At 41.9% G+C, this 17,499-nt stretch overlaps 1 protein-coding gene across 3 annotated transcripts in view; it reads left to right on the top strand.

Moving 5' to 3' along the window:
- Positions 1–17,499, top strand: part of LOC126263115 (cytochrome P450 3A19-like) — a 157,212-nt gene that overhangs the window by 47,510 nt on the left and 92,203 nt on the right. For all 3 annotated transcript variants that reach the window (XM_049960127.1, XM_049960126.1, XM_049960125.1), the window contains 3 exons: positions 159–421; positions 5,088–5,278; positions 16,692–16,898. In XM_049960127.1, coding sequence (XP_049816084.1) covers positions 162–421; positions 5,088–5,278; positions 16,692–16,898 — 658 coding nt within the window. In that variant the 5' untranslated portion in view covers positions 159–161. The remainder of the gene's footprint in view (positions 1–158; positions 422–5,087; positions 5,279–16,691; positions 16,899–17,499) is intronic.

Raw genomic sequence — 17,499 nt, 5'->3', positions numbered from 1 at the left:
TACGCAAACTGTACAGAAATTATGACGATTTTATTTCATATAGTTAAATAATTGTCTCCCCTTATGAGATCTGAATAACCTTTATTGACATTACAACATTTAAATACAGCACACTCTGCAGAATAAGTCATTTGTCTTCTGTTACCGGGCGTTCGCAGGCGATGCGGAAGTATGCTGTCGACCTCTGTGAAGCGCTCGAGTCGGCGGCGGCAACTGGCGATATCGCTGACATGTACGAACTGGCGGCACGGTTCACCACTGACGTCATCGCCTCTCTAGCGTTTGGCGTGCAGGCCAACTCCCTGCGGAACCCCGACTCGGAGTTTCGCCAGTGGGTACGCAGGATCTTCATGACGTCGTTCACCAGGATGCTCTCGGTCGTGGCACTCTTCCTTAGCCCAACGTTATTCAAAATTCTCAAGTAAGCTATAACTCTCCTACGCCTTTTTAAGTTTAATCTGAGTAAATAATTGCTTCCACAGGCTTCAATACCAATGCACTGAAAGTATTCCGCTCCTGTACAAAATTTTTAGCCATGAATGAACATTAACGAGGTGTGACTTCTTTCTACGAGACTTTTTGGACCCACGAATGACCTTCATTGGCAACGATAATGCCCAGAAAAATGTAGACACTATTTGATAGTTAATATCTCTGGAACAGAATGACATATCGCTGCAGTTTTGCGCAGTAGCGTAGTCCATTGTTTTCTCAATAGATCTTGGTGTGCGTTTTCCAGCAACTGACAGTGCAGCAAAGAATGAAGTAAGATCGTCGATTGAGCAACGCAGGGCTATATTGAAGTGGTACTGGAGGTACGAATACGGAACTCAGCCACCAACAGGTACATCAATTTATCGTATACCAGATAAATTTGAAGCCGATGGTACTGTTCAGGATGTGCGTAAGGAAAGGTCTGCCCGATCGAAAACATCGACAAGTTCAGCTTCCAGCGCTGCTGTGTTGCAACATTTTACTACGTCACCTCAAAGAAACTGTGAAGCAGGGAGCGCGTGAAGGAGGGGTAAGTAGATCAAGCGTACGACGAATTCTGAAGGGTACAACAAAGTGGAAAATGTACATTCCAAGATCGCTGCACGCTGTGACAGAGGACAACCTGGATCGGACAGAGTACTGCGAATGGTTTGATGGCATACTTCACGAAGATGAACGGTTTACATTGATGGTTATCTGATCTGACGAGGCGACATTCAAACTGAAAGGTACTGCAAACCGCCACAAAAGCGTGTACTAGGCTCCTGAAAATTCTCTAGTTCACGTGGGCAAATATGTTAATTTACCGTGTGTGTGGTGTGGTCTGTCACCGCGCGGTTTGATTGGCCCATTCTTCTTTGAAGATAGCCTAACTGGTGAGGAGTATCTTCATATGCTGCATACAACCATTTTACCTGCCGTCCGATTTTACCTACAACAAGATGACGCTCCGGTTCACTACCACAGAGATGTCAGAGCCTATTTGGATGAAAATCTGCCTGGACGTTAGATAGGTCGAAGAGGAGCTTTTGAGTACCCGCCACGGTCTCCAGACCTTACACCTCTTGACTTCTACGTATGATTGACCCTGAAAAGTGAATTTTATCAACAGAAGCCAGCTACACTGAACGAGCTACGAGAAACCATCGAGGAATCCTGTCGTCTATCACACCAGCAACACTGACAGCCGTAGTTCGGTCAACAGTTCAGGGGCATCGACGTTGTTTGGCTGCTAATGGGAAGAATTGTAACGCTATGTCATTTTGTTCCCTTCATACTGACTATCAAAGAGGGTCTACTTTTCTGGACCCCTCTGCATAAGAGATCTTGTATATATGTTTGAATAATACATGATGACGACCAATACACCCAAACCTGTTAACACAACCTGAAAGCGTACTGCATCCTCCTTTATAGAGAGGGTGTGTGAAGTGGAGATGTTAATTTCATGTTCTATAGCGTCATAAAAAGCGTCGATCACGATAGTCCCTCTCAGCATACTCAAAATCAACACGTGTCTCGAATTTCTCAGCAGCTCATTTATCCCTTTTTCTTGCTGCAATATGTATGCTACCATGCAGTATAACTATATAATCTGCTGATGGCAGCTTGTCTAGATAACGATTCCACTGAAGCCAGAAAGTATTTATTTAAGTGTGTTCATGTGAGCTACGACTTTAGAGAAAAAGTAAATAAGCACGTGGCAGCGACCTTGAAAGCGTGATAAAATGTAAGTGACTTCCCGACCAGAATAAATTGAAGAGGAATTAGAATAATTATTGATCGTTGCTGAAGAAAACCAACCCGATAGCTCAGCAATAAGATTGCAAATGTTCTCTATGGGACCACGTGGGACACTATTACCAACAATCGTCAACTTAGAAAAAAGGAACCCCAATAATTTTTAATCCCGTACTAATACTAAACAGTGGTATAGTAACATGTGCCATTACCCATATTCACCAGTCAGCTACTGAAAGACCGATACTGATCCTTGAACATGGTATGAAGACGCTCACTCTGAACAACAGATATAACCTTAGTCACAAAGAAAGCACAAATACAAAGCTGAAAGTTATAGGAATAAAATATTGCGCCAAAGCACGCTACCAAGCAACGTTCTCGCAACGCATTCCTATATGTTACAGCGCAGAAATGGCCATCGAAATGAAACATTGGACAAAGAATTTGAACCAACAGAATCATGAAAAGCGAGGGCAGCGTCCTCTCGATGCCACTACCCCGGCCTCCGGCAGAAACGTGTATGCTTGGTCTCTCAGTTCCACATGGTCACCTTAACTCAAATTTCCGACGCCTGCCAGGTATCGCCTGTCAGGTATCGCCACCAAAGTACAGCGTATAGATATGGTCTCACTATCCAGCCAAAGACTGTGGCATTCCTAACAGACGAAACCGTGCGTGGACTGACTTTGCGCCTGGCCAGCGATTTGCATTTCGCATAAAAATAAATGACATAAAAAAGTTTTCTAACAGAAAGCTTGCCAAGTAAGCAGTTATAGCTAGATGTCCATGTAGAACTAGAGGCCTAATACGATAGTGATCAGTTACAGATATGTATATAGAAATGGAAATATAAAGCTCTAAAAAGGAATAGCCCTATTTATCCTCACCGAAACCGACGAAATTGTCAATATATCGGCAGTAAGGTGAAACCTAATTGGCGCGAAAAGAGCACGTTAGAACACCATGCACGTGGAGCAAACAGTGCGCATTATTCACCTCTCGTATGATATTATCAGCTAATAATTAAAACAAATTGACTTGTGCTGGTGTGCATTGGTGTAGTTTACCAATATTTCAATGGAAGAACATCACTATGCGTGGATCAGTTGCGACCATTAGGTACCTATTGCTTGACTCCCTTTGGTATCCACTACCACTGCAAACATTGCACCCATTGATTTACAGAAGTCGATGCCACTTAAAATGCATTCGGAGTAAAGACATTTCATTTTGAGAATTGCGTACACAAGACAGTACATGATCAATTGCGAAACGATTTTTGAACTGTGTGAGTGCAGTACTTTCACATTTATATAATATTTATTTATTTTTTAATATGGTCCATATAAGTTTGAATAACCCTGTTATTTTGTATAACCCGAATACCTGAAATACCTACTGCAGCATTTTTTTCATTCTCTTCATGGAGTATTTCAGTTTCCACATAAAAAAATGTGTTTTGATAAATCGTTTGTCACGCTGCTTTCTTAGCCACTTTTCATGACTGTGTGACAACCCACTGAAAAAACGTAACTTAAAAATCTTATTCTTTCTAGAAGGTTTGTCTGAAACGATTATATTATTATTACTAACTCTTCCTGGCCACGCGATGGAGGGGCTCAATATGTTTCAGTTGAAAAGAAAAAAAAAGAGAGAAAGCACACGTTTCTAACATGTAATATGCATGGGAATTGGATGTACGTGCTAATCTCTTCCTCCTTCTCCCTGTCTTTGTCCATCTCGTCCTCCTGCTCTCCTTGTCCATCTCCATATACTCCCTCTCTCTCTGTCCATCTTCTCCTCCCCTCCCCCTCCCTCTCCCTCTTTTCCTGCCCCACTGTCTCCGCCCCACTCTGTACATCAACTCTTCCTTCCCCCACTGTCCACCGCCTCATGCCCCCTTTCTCTCTCAATCTCCTCCTCTCCCTTCTCTCTCCATCTCATCCTAGCCTTTCTCTCTGTCTACCTTTTCCTTTCCGCTTTCTAAGTCCATTTCCTCCCACCCCTCTGTCCATCGCCCCCCCCCCACTCTGACCTAGTTTGTTGTTATTTTAAAATAGGTTCTGTAATAATATTGTAATCATAATCCGATAAGCCATAAATACAAATTTTCTGTTTGGTAAGACCGTTTCATTGTTGTATATTTCCTATAAGTATGTACATATTATATATGTTAAAAAATATGTAACCCATATGTGTCCAAGCGTTTATTCAGGAACGTATAAAAATTTGATGTAAATCGGCCGAGTACTTTTTGAGATTTTCGGTGACAATGTTGCCCCTTTTTGTATTGCATATATATTTATATATTATACATATTAAAATATATAGCCTATGCTGTTCCAATGTCCATTAGAATACTGTGTAAAAATTTGAATTAAACCGGTCAATAACTTTTTGAGAGCTTTGGCAGCAACTTTTCCACTTCATCCATTATATATTTACTGATATATTATATATTTCTAAAAATAGATGTAATAAAAGCACATGCGTATTTGAGTGGGACATTCTGTCAAAATTTCGAAGCAGTCGGCAAAGAACTTTCGCAGATTTAAGATTTTGAACAAACGAACATTTACATTTAGATTTTCCCTGTAATTATTACATATATATTTATGTATTATATGTGTCGTTCCAGTAGGGACATAGAAGAAATACTGATGTATCCCAATGCAACGTTGTTTCAAAATGTCAAAGCATTCGATGAAAAACTTTCGTAGACTTGTGAATTTGAACAAACGAACATTTACATTTTTATTTATATATATCTCTCATTTGCCACAAGATACGAGTTTGATATATATTTTTGTGACAGCGTCAGTTACGTTTGTTCATCTGATTTGGTACAGGCTGATAGGCGAAAAAAATCCCACATCACAATACTTCATCAAACTGGCGAGGTATACAATCGCCTTCAGGGAATCGAACAATGTCACCAAGAATGATTACATGCAGCTACTTATACAGTTGAGGAATGTGGGGACTCTGGACGATGACAGGGGGAGGAACGGCGTTGAAGATGTGGGGGTTATTCGTTGGAGTAAGTATTATGATATTCTTTGAATGTAGTTAGTAATTTGTGACGTCTGTTACAATCTTTGTAGGTCCAAAAATGAGCAATTTAGTTAGCAACTCATACCTAATAATGTGTCTAGCATCAGTCTCATTTGAAGACCTCGGCTGAAAACAATTAACGTTGTCGGTTGGTTTCAGAAACTGCGCAGTAAAGTTGCAATAAAATCGCATAAATAAGATTTTTCAAGTACCTGCAATGTAATGTTTTTTTTTTTTTCAGATACGTCACTGTTTTCAAATACAAGTTGGTCAGAAACAGTCTTAAATGTTTGTGAGGCTGTTGCTCAAGAGAGGTTGTATTGAGAAATAATTCTTGGAAAAAGTTCGTTACGTTGCCCCTTTTACGATTTAATTAGCATTGAAGTTTGACATTCAGGTCGCCGCGCGTGCAAATTCAAGCAACTGCAAACGCTAAAATACGGTAATGCACAGACATCTGAGCGACCCGGAGATGCTAATTACCAGTTCAAATGTACCGTTTTCGGATGTGATAAATTTAAATTATGTGAACAAAAGCTACGTTTGTTCGGATCGAGGAAACCAAAGGAAGAACACAGTTGGCGATACTCTCTGGCAGGCTACTTGAATCTGCGCGGGCAACGGCCTGACTGGTTAACTTCAATGCTAGTTAAATCGGAAACAGCACGACGTTTCGAATTTTCTTCTTAGAAATTATTTCTCAACACAACCTGCACTGCAACACCCTTATAAGCTTTTCAGGCTGTTTCTGACCGCCCTGTATATCAGAGTAACGATCAATTTGAAGTGGTAAATTCTATCTAAAATTTTATTCTTAAAAAATCGTCATTGGATATTTATTATTGTTTACTTTTAAAATCGATGCACTTAATGTGGGTTAATATGACCTTAACACTGTTTACTTGCTGGTCAAATTAACGAAACTTTTCAGTGAAACCTCTAAAAAAAATACAAATTTCAAACACCCAACTTGCATTCACAACTTTTGCAGTAATGAAAAATAACAACCTCTAAAATTAAGGGGAGTCGTACCTTCCTATCTCGACAATGTTAAATTGGCTATATAAATGCCCCGTTTTCTCAGGAACTGTTGAGTATATAAATGTGGTGTTTTTATCACATGTTCTCCCATGTTTTGTGACTCTATTGCTCTACAATCACTTTAAAAGAACAACTGGAAAAAAGTTTGTTTTTTTTCCCTAAACATATAATTTTTTGGTGTAAATTTTCACAATTTTAATTTCTTGAGTTTTAACTATTACAGTAAATACTACTAAAGTAGAGCTACAACTTCATTGTACTATCTATGTTATGTGATAAATAATTCATTGATGTAGATTCAGAAGTTTCTGAGGAAAAGGGGCTTTTATACTGAAAAATGTCATGTTGAGAAAATTGCGTTTAAAAAAATTTTAATATACAGCCAACTGATACCTAAAAAATATGTTAGACTCCTCCTGGATGGTAGTCCTCATCTCCTCCTTCATCTTCCTCACCCAGTGCTGCCCTCCTTCTCTTGGATCTGGCTTCTTTTGACATATTGTTTGTTGCAATCTCTGCCTTCATGATTCGCAGTTGGTCCAAGTCCATCACACTTTTAGTGGTGTTGTAACCATTATGAACGCCAAGATATTCCAAAACCTGTAGTCTTCCAGACTAGCCATCATTAAAAGTAAGAACAGCATCCAAAACACCAAGTTCAAAGACTGACCTTCCAGCAAATACATTTTTTGATATACTTGACCATACAACATTGTTAAATGATTCATTCGCGTTTTGTGTTTTACCCTTGAGACATTTCTTCAACAGCTCTGGTTGGGCAAGATCCTGAAACACAGGTTTCATCGCAAGCATAACAGCATTTGGTATAGTAATTTTGTGCGAGAAAGTGCCTACTTTACCTCCTCTTTTGCCTTGAAGTGTTTACACCATTCAGTGGAACACAGGCTGTGCATTGGTTCAGCATCTGTAGACAGCTTGTGAAAATAAATTGCCCGAACAGATCTCTTCATACCATCTAAATTATCTCTGTTACTTCTAAAGCCATACCATAATATTGTGTAATCTGATCAATTTGTTCATCAGTCAGTCGACGTCTTATACTTAGACCATCAGATAACTTGGTATGATTCTTCAATTTCTCCAGGCGTTTATTTCGTCAGATAACTTGGTACTTCCCAACTGCTGTTAGAGCCTACGTGGTCTCGTGCCCATCCTCTTTTGCACATGATTAATGTGCTCCAGTTTTGTAATTGGCAAATCACCATAGGGTTTACTCTCCACCACTGCCTTATACAATCGTGAGTCTCCATCCCCAAGAAAACTCATGTAGCGAACAGCACGGTCATGCTAGGGACGTTGGAACATTTTCACTGCAGAAGCAAGCTCCATCCCTCCACTAGTTCCTTCATAGTTTCTCTGAAAATTCATTTCATGCTTAGTTTGCTTTTCAGTACTCTTGCCTGCTTGCCTACAACCCTGACAGTACATGTTCAACACATCAACATCCAACACTTTCCCATTGTCGATGCTGATAATAGATGCACATGAATGCTTTGACTGGAAACCTCTCTTTTGCCAGGATCCGTCGAATGATATTGCTATGTCAGAACTACCATTTTCTGCTACAGCCTGCTATGCGGCTGTAGTCATAGACTCCATAGCACACACCTTGATACTACTTCTTACTATGGAGTTGTATTTGATAGATTCTGTAAGGGGACTAGGGAGGTTCAGCAAGCCACAAAGAACCTTACCAGTGTAATGGCCTTTTCCTATGCATCTAAGTCCATAGACGTATCTTAGATCAGTGTCAAAAAGTCCATTCTTTACACTTACTTCTGAAGTCTTGAAAGTTTTTTCGCTTTTACAGTTCAAACACATTATTTGCAAAGTGCACACAAGACCATTGCGTTGAGATAGCTTTTCAGAAATTTCAATTTCCCCTCCACATATACTACAACACACTGTTTCACACAAAGCTGAAATAAGTATATGGAGATTACTAATGATACTGCAGTTTATTTCACTGTCTGGAGCTGCGTTGTATTTTACATCATTACCCAGCAATTTTTTCTTGGAAGCACTCGGAGGAGTAGAAGGACTGTCACTATTTACAACCAAATTATCACGCCATTCGGCGCTAACCACTCTTACTGCTGCTATCTTTGTTCTGTAGCATCTGTTTCCTTTGTTTCGTATTTTTTAAACACTCCTTTTGGTTTATTCATGACTAAAACTATCACAGGAAACACAGAAACTAAAACGCGGCTAGTGGATAACTGTTGTTGTCAAACACCAACAAAAGTACAGTTCAAAGAGTTTACTGCGAAGTACCGCCAGTGTAGACAACTTATGAAACGGACAGTTCTCTACAAAACAAGAAAAAACCACAGCCTTCTAGACTATATAGTCCCAGAGAAAAATGCCAGTATGAGAAATGATGGAAGACAAAATTCTCGGAAATGTCACTGCATGATTATTTTCAAATATTTATTTAAAATAGTGAATAATCGAAGGATACAAGACAGGGATACAGTCTTTCGCCGTATTGTTCAACCTAAACGGTCTTCATTAAAAGTGACACTTTTTAAAATTTGAAATTAAAAAGGCTCTCAACATATGAAAGAAAACTGAGCTTTACCTTGAAGCTTACATATTGCAGTTGTGTTCTGAACTAAAATCTTTCAAATGTTCGCCATCGGCTTGAACATACTGACGCAGACGATGGTTCCTTACGTCTGCGATAGCCTGACGAATTTTTTCCTCCAAACGTTCCGAAGTTTGTGGCTTGTTAACATATTCCTGGACTATGATATAGCCCCAAAGAAAAAAAATCGTGGGTGTTAAGTCACACGACTGTGGCGGCCAATTTACAGATCCATGTCCTTACATAACAGGGTCGCCAAACTTCTCCCTCAGAAAATCTAGTGAAGCATCAGCTGTGTGTCACGTGACGCCACACGTTTTCAGTACCTATGGTCTCAAGTTGTTGCCACATAAAATCGTGCAACATGGGTGTTAAACGGTCTCCATTGACGTAAAGGTTCTTCTCTCATCATCTTGAACGAAATAAGGCCACGCCATAAACAGCACCACACAGTGAGTTTTTCTGAAATGAGTGTCGCCTAACGGACCTTTTGTAGTTTCCTCCTTCACCAACAACGACAATTTTCTTTATTGACGGAGACACTAAGACAAAAATGCACCTCCTCTGAGAAGATGATTTCTTTTATTGAAATCAAATTCAGATTTCATCTGCTGTACAGTTCAATCAGCGAACCCACGTGGCTGTCTGTGATCGTTTGGCTTCAAGTGTTGAGTCAGTACAACTTTTTATGGGCGCAGGACTCAATCCTTTCGTGCGATTCGCAGAGTTGATGTGTCAGATAGCCGCAACCGTGGAGATCGTCTTCAAACTGACACATTCGGTTCTTCCTCAATACTCGCCGCTACTACAGCGAAATTGTCCTTACTTCGCACTTTACGTTGTTTTCTGGTCGTGTAGAGTGAAGTTTCGCTCAGACTTGGCACATTGAGGTGTATAGCCTGAACAGAGAAACGGTGACGGCGGGCCAGTTTGAACAAATGACGAGCATCCACATCTGAGCTGCCACTTTGGTAAAATGTTTTAATGATTTCTAAACGTACGGGAAGCGTGAGTCGTTGCATGATGAAACTGCAAATTGTACTGGATATTTTCACACCTGAAAGCACACAAAAAATGTATTAGAAACTGGAGATTTCGGTTTTAAAAAGTATCACTCTTATTGAGAAACCCTATATTTTAATGGCCAGGGGTGAGTGGCCACTGCTGTTTGGTCGGCTACAGTCTGATCCGCTTCCATGGCCCCTTGCTTTAGCCGTGTCAGAGTCACTATTTTATTCAGTAGCGCCAAAAAATAGTGTTGGCGCTACACAGCTCATCTAAGACAACAATGATGGTAATAAAATAAAGGTTCAAGAACAGTATTAAAATTTAAAATGAAAGAATATCAATGCTAAGACTCTCTGATGATGTCGCTATCCTCAATGAAAGTGAAGAAGATTTGCAGGATCTATTGAACAGAATGATCTGTCTAGTGAGTATAGAATACGGAGAGAGAGTAAACCGAACAAAGATGAACGTTATGAGGGGTATCAGAAAAGATATTAAGGATAAACCTAATCTCAAAATTGGGGACAACGAAGTAGACGAGGCCGGCCGGAGTGGCCGTGCGGTTCTACGAGCTACAGTCTGGAACCGCGAGACCGCTACGGTCGCAGGTTCGAATCCTGCCTCGGTCATGGATGTGTGTGATGTCCTTAGGTTAGTTAGGTTTAAGTAGTTCTAAGTTATGGGGGACTAATGACCTCAGAAGTTGAGTCCCATAGTGCTCAGAGCCATTTGAACCATCTGAAGTAGACGAAGTTAGGAACTGTTCTATCCTGGAGGGGAAAAGAATGTGACGGCCGAAGCAAAGAGGACATAAAAGCAGAGGAGCAAAAACAACGACGGTGTGGGTGGATAAAGGACGTCTATTAATATCAGACATAGGCCTCAATCTGAGGAAGAAATTTCTGAGAACATACGTTTGGATACAACATTGTAACTCATGGGATAGCGATATACAGATAGTGGCAGCATTGCGTACACAAGGTGCACAAGGCAGCGCATTGACGCAGCTGTCATTTGCAGTCAGGGGATGCATGAGAAAAGGTGTCCGACGTGATTACGGCCGCACGACGGGAACTAACAGACTTTGAGCACGGAATGGTAGTTGGAGCTGGACGCATGGGACATTCAATTTCGGAAATCGTTATGGAATTCAGTCTTGCGAGATCCACAGTGTCAAAAGTATGCTGATAATACCAAATTTCACTGACATTACCTCTCGCCAAGGACAGCGCCGTGCCGATAGCCTTCACTTAACGACCGAGAGCAATAGCGTTTGTATAGAGTTGCCAGTGTTAACAGACGAACAAGACTGCGTGAAATAACCGCAGAAATCAATGTGGAACGTACGACGAACGAGTCCGTTAGGACAGTGCGGCGAAATTTGGCGTTAACGGACTGTGGCAGAAGACGATCGATGGGAATGCCTTTGCCAAAGCACGACGTCACCTGCAGCGCCTCTCCTGGACTCGTGACCGTGCCGGTTGGACCCTAGACGACTGATAATACGTGACCTGATCAGATGAGGCCTGATTTCAATTGGTAAGCGCTGATGGTAATGGTTCGAGTGTGGCGGTAGTTCCACAAAGCCATGGAGCCAAGTTGTAAACAAGACATTGTGAGAGTTGACGATGGCTCCATAATGATGTGGGCAGTGTTTACATGGAATGTACTGGGTCCTCTGGTCCAACTTAACAAACCGTGGACTGTAACTGGTTATGTTCGGCTACTTAGAGATCATTTGCAGCCGTTTATGGACTTCATATTGCCAAACTTCGGGCCACAATTATTCGCAATTGGTTGAAGAACTTCCTGGACAGTTAGAGCGAGTGATCTGGCCACCTTCATCGATCGACATGAATCCCATCGAACATTTATGGGACATAATAGAGAGGTCAGTTAGTGCACGATATCCTGTACAGACAACACTTTCGCAATTATGGACTGCTATAGAAGCAGCAAGGCTCAATATTTCTGCATGGAACCTCCAACGACTTGTTGGGTCCATGTCACGTCGAGTTGCTGCACTACGTCGGGAAAAACGAGGTCGGGCACGATGTTAGGAGGTTCCCCATCACTTTTGTCGCCTCAGTGTATACCAGTGAATCATGGACTTTGCGAAACAGGAAAAGAAAGGAATCGAAGAGTTTGAGATGTCCTGTTATGTCTTGTAAAATTACATGGTTCTTGGAAAAAAAAAATCTTTGGATGCTCATGTGCAATTTGAAATTTATTCCAAGTTTCTATCATGAGCCATGTAGAAAATGCAGTGGAATGTTCTTGGAATAAACTATGTGTTATGTATGTTAATGAATAGTTGATCATTAGCAGCAGCGCAGAAGAAGTTGGCCTCCAAAAACTATGCTACTTCCATTGTTTTTCCAGTATTCTGTGTGTAGCAGCATCAGCTTTAGAAAGGCCAAATGTCTATAGGTAGACTTAACCAGACGGATCTTAAGTGAAAAACGAATAAATATTCGTTTGGAAGTATTCGCCGGAAGGTGCAATTCAAAATTAAACCGGAATTTTTGTTCTACGAGTCTTTTTGTAAAAGGAGGACGGCGCAGTCTCTGCTCTCTTTAGCTTTAGTTTCCACTGATGTTCAGCACGTCTAGAACGTTGCCGTACCGTTTCTTTAGTCAGAATCCCAATGTCAGAGCAAGAGGGAACCGTCATCTGTTGTGCAAAGCATTATACTCAAGTTTCTCACTATCCAAAATTTTCAAAAGACTTGCGGCACAGTTGGAGGACAACACCCTGAGAAAGATTCAAGTGTGCGCAAGGCAGAAACAGTTTTTACGAGAACGAGAAACAGTTCAGAAGGCAGCTCACCTATGTAGCCGGAGGACCAGCATGGCCGAGGAGAATATTCCTGCTGTTAAGCAGCTTATTGGAGACAATCGGCGAACAACAGTTGGTGAAATTGATGCTCTCATGATGATGCCATTGATGCCACGGCCGGAGCAAAAGACAGTATATTGCACGGTGTTGTACAACAGGGGACGTTTTGCAAAGACTGAGAGCGTTCCTTTAGGTGACGGTAGGTGGGGCGTCATGCCCAGAGGCTATTGTGTTTCCAAGTTCTACTTTTATGTCTTGGGTTATAACTGGTTGCGTGTAAGTTTGCTTCTGTCGTGTCAGGTGGTTATTGGAAGCGGAGGGCAAGAGATGGGATATTGTGCTCGTGTCTCAATCGACATACGGCATCCCTCCCTCAATAAACCACCTATGAAGCTATATCCCACAACCCCACCAGCCAATTTTCTCCTACGAGCCCGTGCTTCTCTCTTCTTTCCTCACGTCATTGATATCTGAGATCTGGATACTCTCAAACACCACTTACAACTACAACGGCACATTCGAAATCTCCTACAGGCAAGGAAAACTCGCGACTCGTGAAAGAAGTGCACAAAACACGAGCCAGACTTCAACACATTATAGAAATGACAGGAGCCGTGACATTCGTATAGACTGTGGGAATAGCAACCTGCGAATGTCAAACAACGCTGCTTCAGTGGAACAATATCCAGCACATAAAATTCCCACCGAACTCGTAAATAACTCCTCTTAGACACCAACAGGGAACACGACCAGAATTCTACGCTTATCCAAATTGGAAGTCACACAATAACCTTCAGAATCCCTTTCTCCTCTCCAGCCAATCTCAGCGGAGTATTAAAATGAGCAGCCAATCAGAATGAAGTTTCAATGTTGTTGTTGCTGAGGTCTTCAGTCAGAAGGCTGATTTTATGCAGCTTTCCACGCCACTCTATCCTGTGCTAGTCTCTGCATCTCCGAATAACTACTGCAACCTACATACTTCTGAATCTGCTTACTATATTCATCTCTTGGTTTCCCTCTACAATTGGCGCTCCCCAAAAGCCTCTCAAATTCTAAATTGGTGAGCCCTGATATCTCAGAATGTGTCCTACCAACCGGTCCCTTCTTTTACTCAAGTTACGCCACAGATTTCTTTTCTTCCCAATTCCATCCAATACCTCCTTATCAATTACGTGATCTACCCACCTAGTCTTAAGCAGTCGTCTGTAGCAACACATTTCAAAAGCTTCTGTTCCCATCTTGTCTGAACTGTTAATCATCCACGTTGCTCTTCCGTACAAGACTACAATCCAGCTCAAAAAGCAAAACTCATCTACTACCCTTAAAGTCTCGTTTCCTGATCTGATTCCCTCAGCACAGCCTGATTCGACTACATTCCATTACCCTTCTTTCGATTTGTTAATATTCATCTTTCACCCTCCTTTCAAGACACTATCCATTCCGTTGAACTGCTCTTCCAAGTCACAGACCTAAAAGTTTTTATTTCTTCTACCTGAGATTTAATTTATTCTCCAAATTTTTTTTGCATTCCTTTAGTGCTTACTCAGTATACAGATTGGATATCTTTGGCGATAGACAACACCCATATCTCACTTCCTTCTCAGTCACTACATCCTTTTCATGCCCCTCGTGTCTTATAAATGCCGTCTGGTTTCTGTAGAAGTTATGTATAAAATTTCACTCCCTGTATTTTACACCTATTACCTTCAGAATTTTAATGAATGTATTCCGGTCAAAATTGCCAAAAAATTTCTCCAAACCTACAAAAGCTATAAACTCAGGTTTATCTTTTTTTAATCTATCTTCTAAGATGAGACGTAGCGTCAGTATTGCCTCGCGTGCTCCAACAGTTCTTCCATTCTTCTCTAAATAATATGTGTCATTGTTTTGCAACCAGAATTTATCAAGCTGATAGATCACACCTATCAGCACCTTTGTTATTTGCATTGGAATTACTTTATTCGTCTCGAAGTCTGATGGTACTCATACACCTTCCACACCAGGCAGAAGAGTACTGTCACGGACGGCTTTTCCAGGGCTATCAGAAGTTCTGACGGGATATTGTCTATTCCAGAGGCCTTTTTCCGACTTAGATCTTTCAGAACTTGACACTGTGAAGATTACATACCCTTTTTTTTGCATATCTTGAGCTTAGTACTTTTACATTTTATGTGAATGGGTTGGAGAAAGGGGGGTTACAAAGCAAAACTGTGCTAGCAGAATTTTTTAAAAGTTTATTTGATTTATTTACGGAAAGTACAGCTGTAGTTTTAGTACATAAATAAAAAAATCCAACTAGCACAGCTGTGCTTTGTAGCTCCCCCTCCCTTCCACCTCCACTCCAGTGAACCACAGCGTAGTATTAAAATTATATGTAAAATATCAAGACATGCAGAAAAAGTTACACTAATGAGGCAAAAGATTATGACCACTGCCCACTGCGAGGCTGTGTGCTGCTTGGTGACTCTTAGGGCACGTGACGCGGTAAAAGAGGTATATGAGCGAAGCAAAGATGAAAAAGGAATCATTCTAGCGACGATAAGTAGCGCAAATGCGGAAATCAGCCGACTTAAGCTACTTTAACAAAGCCAGATTGTTGTGGCCCAGTTTCTGGGAGCGAGCATCTCGGAAACGGCGAAGCTGGTCGGCTGTCCGCGTGCTACTGTCGTGGGCGTTTATGGAAGGTGCTTGAAGAATTCTGAAACCATGAGAAGGCGACAACAAGTTCGACGTCCGTACCTCATCACAGAACATAGGGCTACGAGGCTTTCCCGCTCTCTAAAGCAGGCGGTCTGTGGCAGATCTGACGACAGAGTACAGTGCTGGTGCAGGCGTAAGTGTTTTGGAACACACTCTTCAGCGCACAGTGTTGAACATGGTGTTCCGCAGCAGAGGACCCCTGCGTGTCGCCATGTTGACCTAGCAACATCGTCAATTTTGATAGCAGTGGACTCGGATCAATGGAATCTTGTCGTCTGGTCGGACGAATGCAGTTTATTGTTAAAACAGGTCGATGGTCGATCCAGATTCACCGTCATCTAGACGAACAGTTGCTCGAAACATGCAGTGCACCACAGGGGCAGGCCGGTGGGAGCAGTATTATGTTATGGGGGACATTCAACTGGGCTGCCATGGGGCCTGCGGTGGTAATCGAAGGCTCCATGACATCTGTGGACTACGTGAAAACTGTCAGGCACCACCTGTAACCACTTATGCTTGATGTCTTCCTCAACAGCGACGGCATCTTCCAAGAGGATAACTGTCCGTGTCAAAAGGCCAGAATCGTGCTGCAATGGTTTGAGTAGCATGATGGTGTACTCACGTTGATGCCTTGGCCATCAAATTCGGTTTATCTGAATCCAAGGAAACCCAACTGGGACGCTATCATGGGCCAGCTCTGCGACTACAAACCAACCGCCCATAAACGACAGGAAGTATGCGACCTGTGCTTCGGTATCTGGTGCCACAAACCTCTGGAAACGTATTAAGTACTTGTCGAATCCACGGCGCTCAGAATCGCTGTTAATTTCCGTTTCGGAAATGGACCAACACGCTTTTAACTAGGTGGTCATAATGTTTTGGCTCATCAGTATCTGTAACCTTCACAGTCGCCAGCCATCTGTAATTCAGAACTAATATTGGTTCGTTGAGGCACGGGGAATACGATTTATGCTGTGGCTTGCCTCGAGTGGTGCCAAAGCTGGAACTTGGCAGCTTTGCACAGAAGTACCGCACCTTCTCTGTGTTTTCCCTAATTTGTGGATCACTGTATGTTTAGACCAAAGTCACGCATTTACGACGCTGCAATCAATATTTTTCTGACTAGGCAGTATTTTTTCATAACAAGTATTTTATCTGTGCAATATAAATGTGAAACTGAAAAGAAAACGAGTAAATTTTTCAGAGCTTCCGCTACAGGATGTAGAAGCTACAGCACTGATGTTTCTCCTATCTGGCTTTGAGACATCGTCTGCAACTCTCAGCTTTGCTCTCCACGAGCTGGCTGTAAATCAGGATATCCAGAGGAAGTTGCAGGATGAGACAGACAGAACGTGGGCCTTCACGTGCGACTCCGTCCTGCAAATGAGGTACCTCGACAAAGTAGTGAAAGGTAAGTCTCTCAGCTACATTTACCGTCATATCGTAAAATATACTCTCACTGACGCCAGTTCGTTAACAGCCACATTTTTTTCAAGGAAATACCTATTCTTTCTGTGTTTATACAATGCGCAGCACAATTATAGGATCACACTTTCGAAACCCCGTAATTTTCTCCCACTGAGACGCATAACTCGGAGATTTGTGTCAAAGGTATCTACAAACTTCCTCTATAATGGTGCAAAAGTGTAGCACCCTGCGACGTCGCCCTCGGGCTAGGCGACACTTCGAACAGCTAGGTGTCGGCGTATGTGGAAGGAAAGGTCAGGGTTCAGAAGTTCATTTGAGGTGTTTGGTAGGTTAATGATGTCACATTGGCACCAAATTTCAGCACAACTCTACCCAACGCCACCATGGACGTTTCGCTCTCACCCACATTTTATCTCTTTGCTGGTGCCTCTGCGATGGACGTCAGAACTGCGATGTCTAGCATTGAAATCACGCGGATTTCCTATGGGTGGCAGAATCGATACGAAAACGCCTCAGGATGTGGCATAAAGAGCGTCAATGAACAGTGCGATCAACAACAGGACGACGTTATTGACAAATTTTGT

The sequence above is a fragment of the Schistocerca nitens genome, chromosome 6 (assembly GCF_023898315.1).
Source record: "Schistocerca nitens isolate TAMUIC-IGC-003100 chromosome 6, iqSchNite1.1, whole genome shotgun sequence".
NCBI classification, from domain to species: domain Eukaryota; kingdom Metazoa; phylum Arthropoda; class Insecta; order Orthoptera; family Acrididae; genus Schistocerca; species Schistocerca nitens.
The sequence above is the reverse complement of the archived record's forward strand: the minus strand, read 5'-3'. Positions and strand labels throughout refer to the sequence as shown.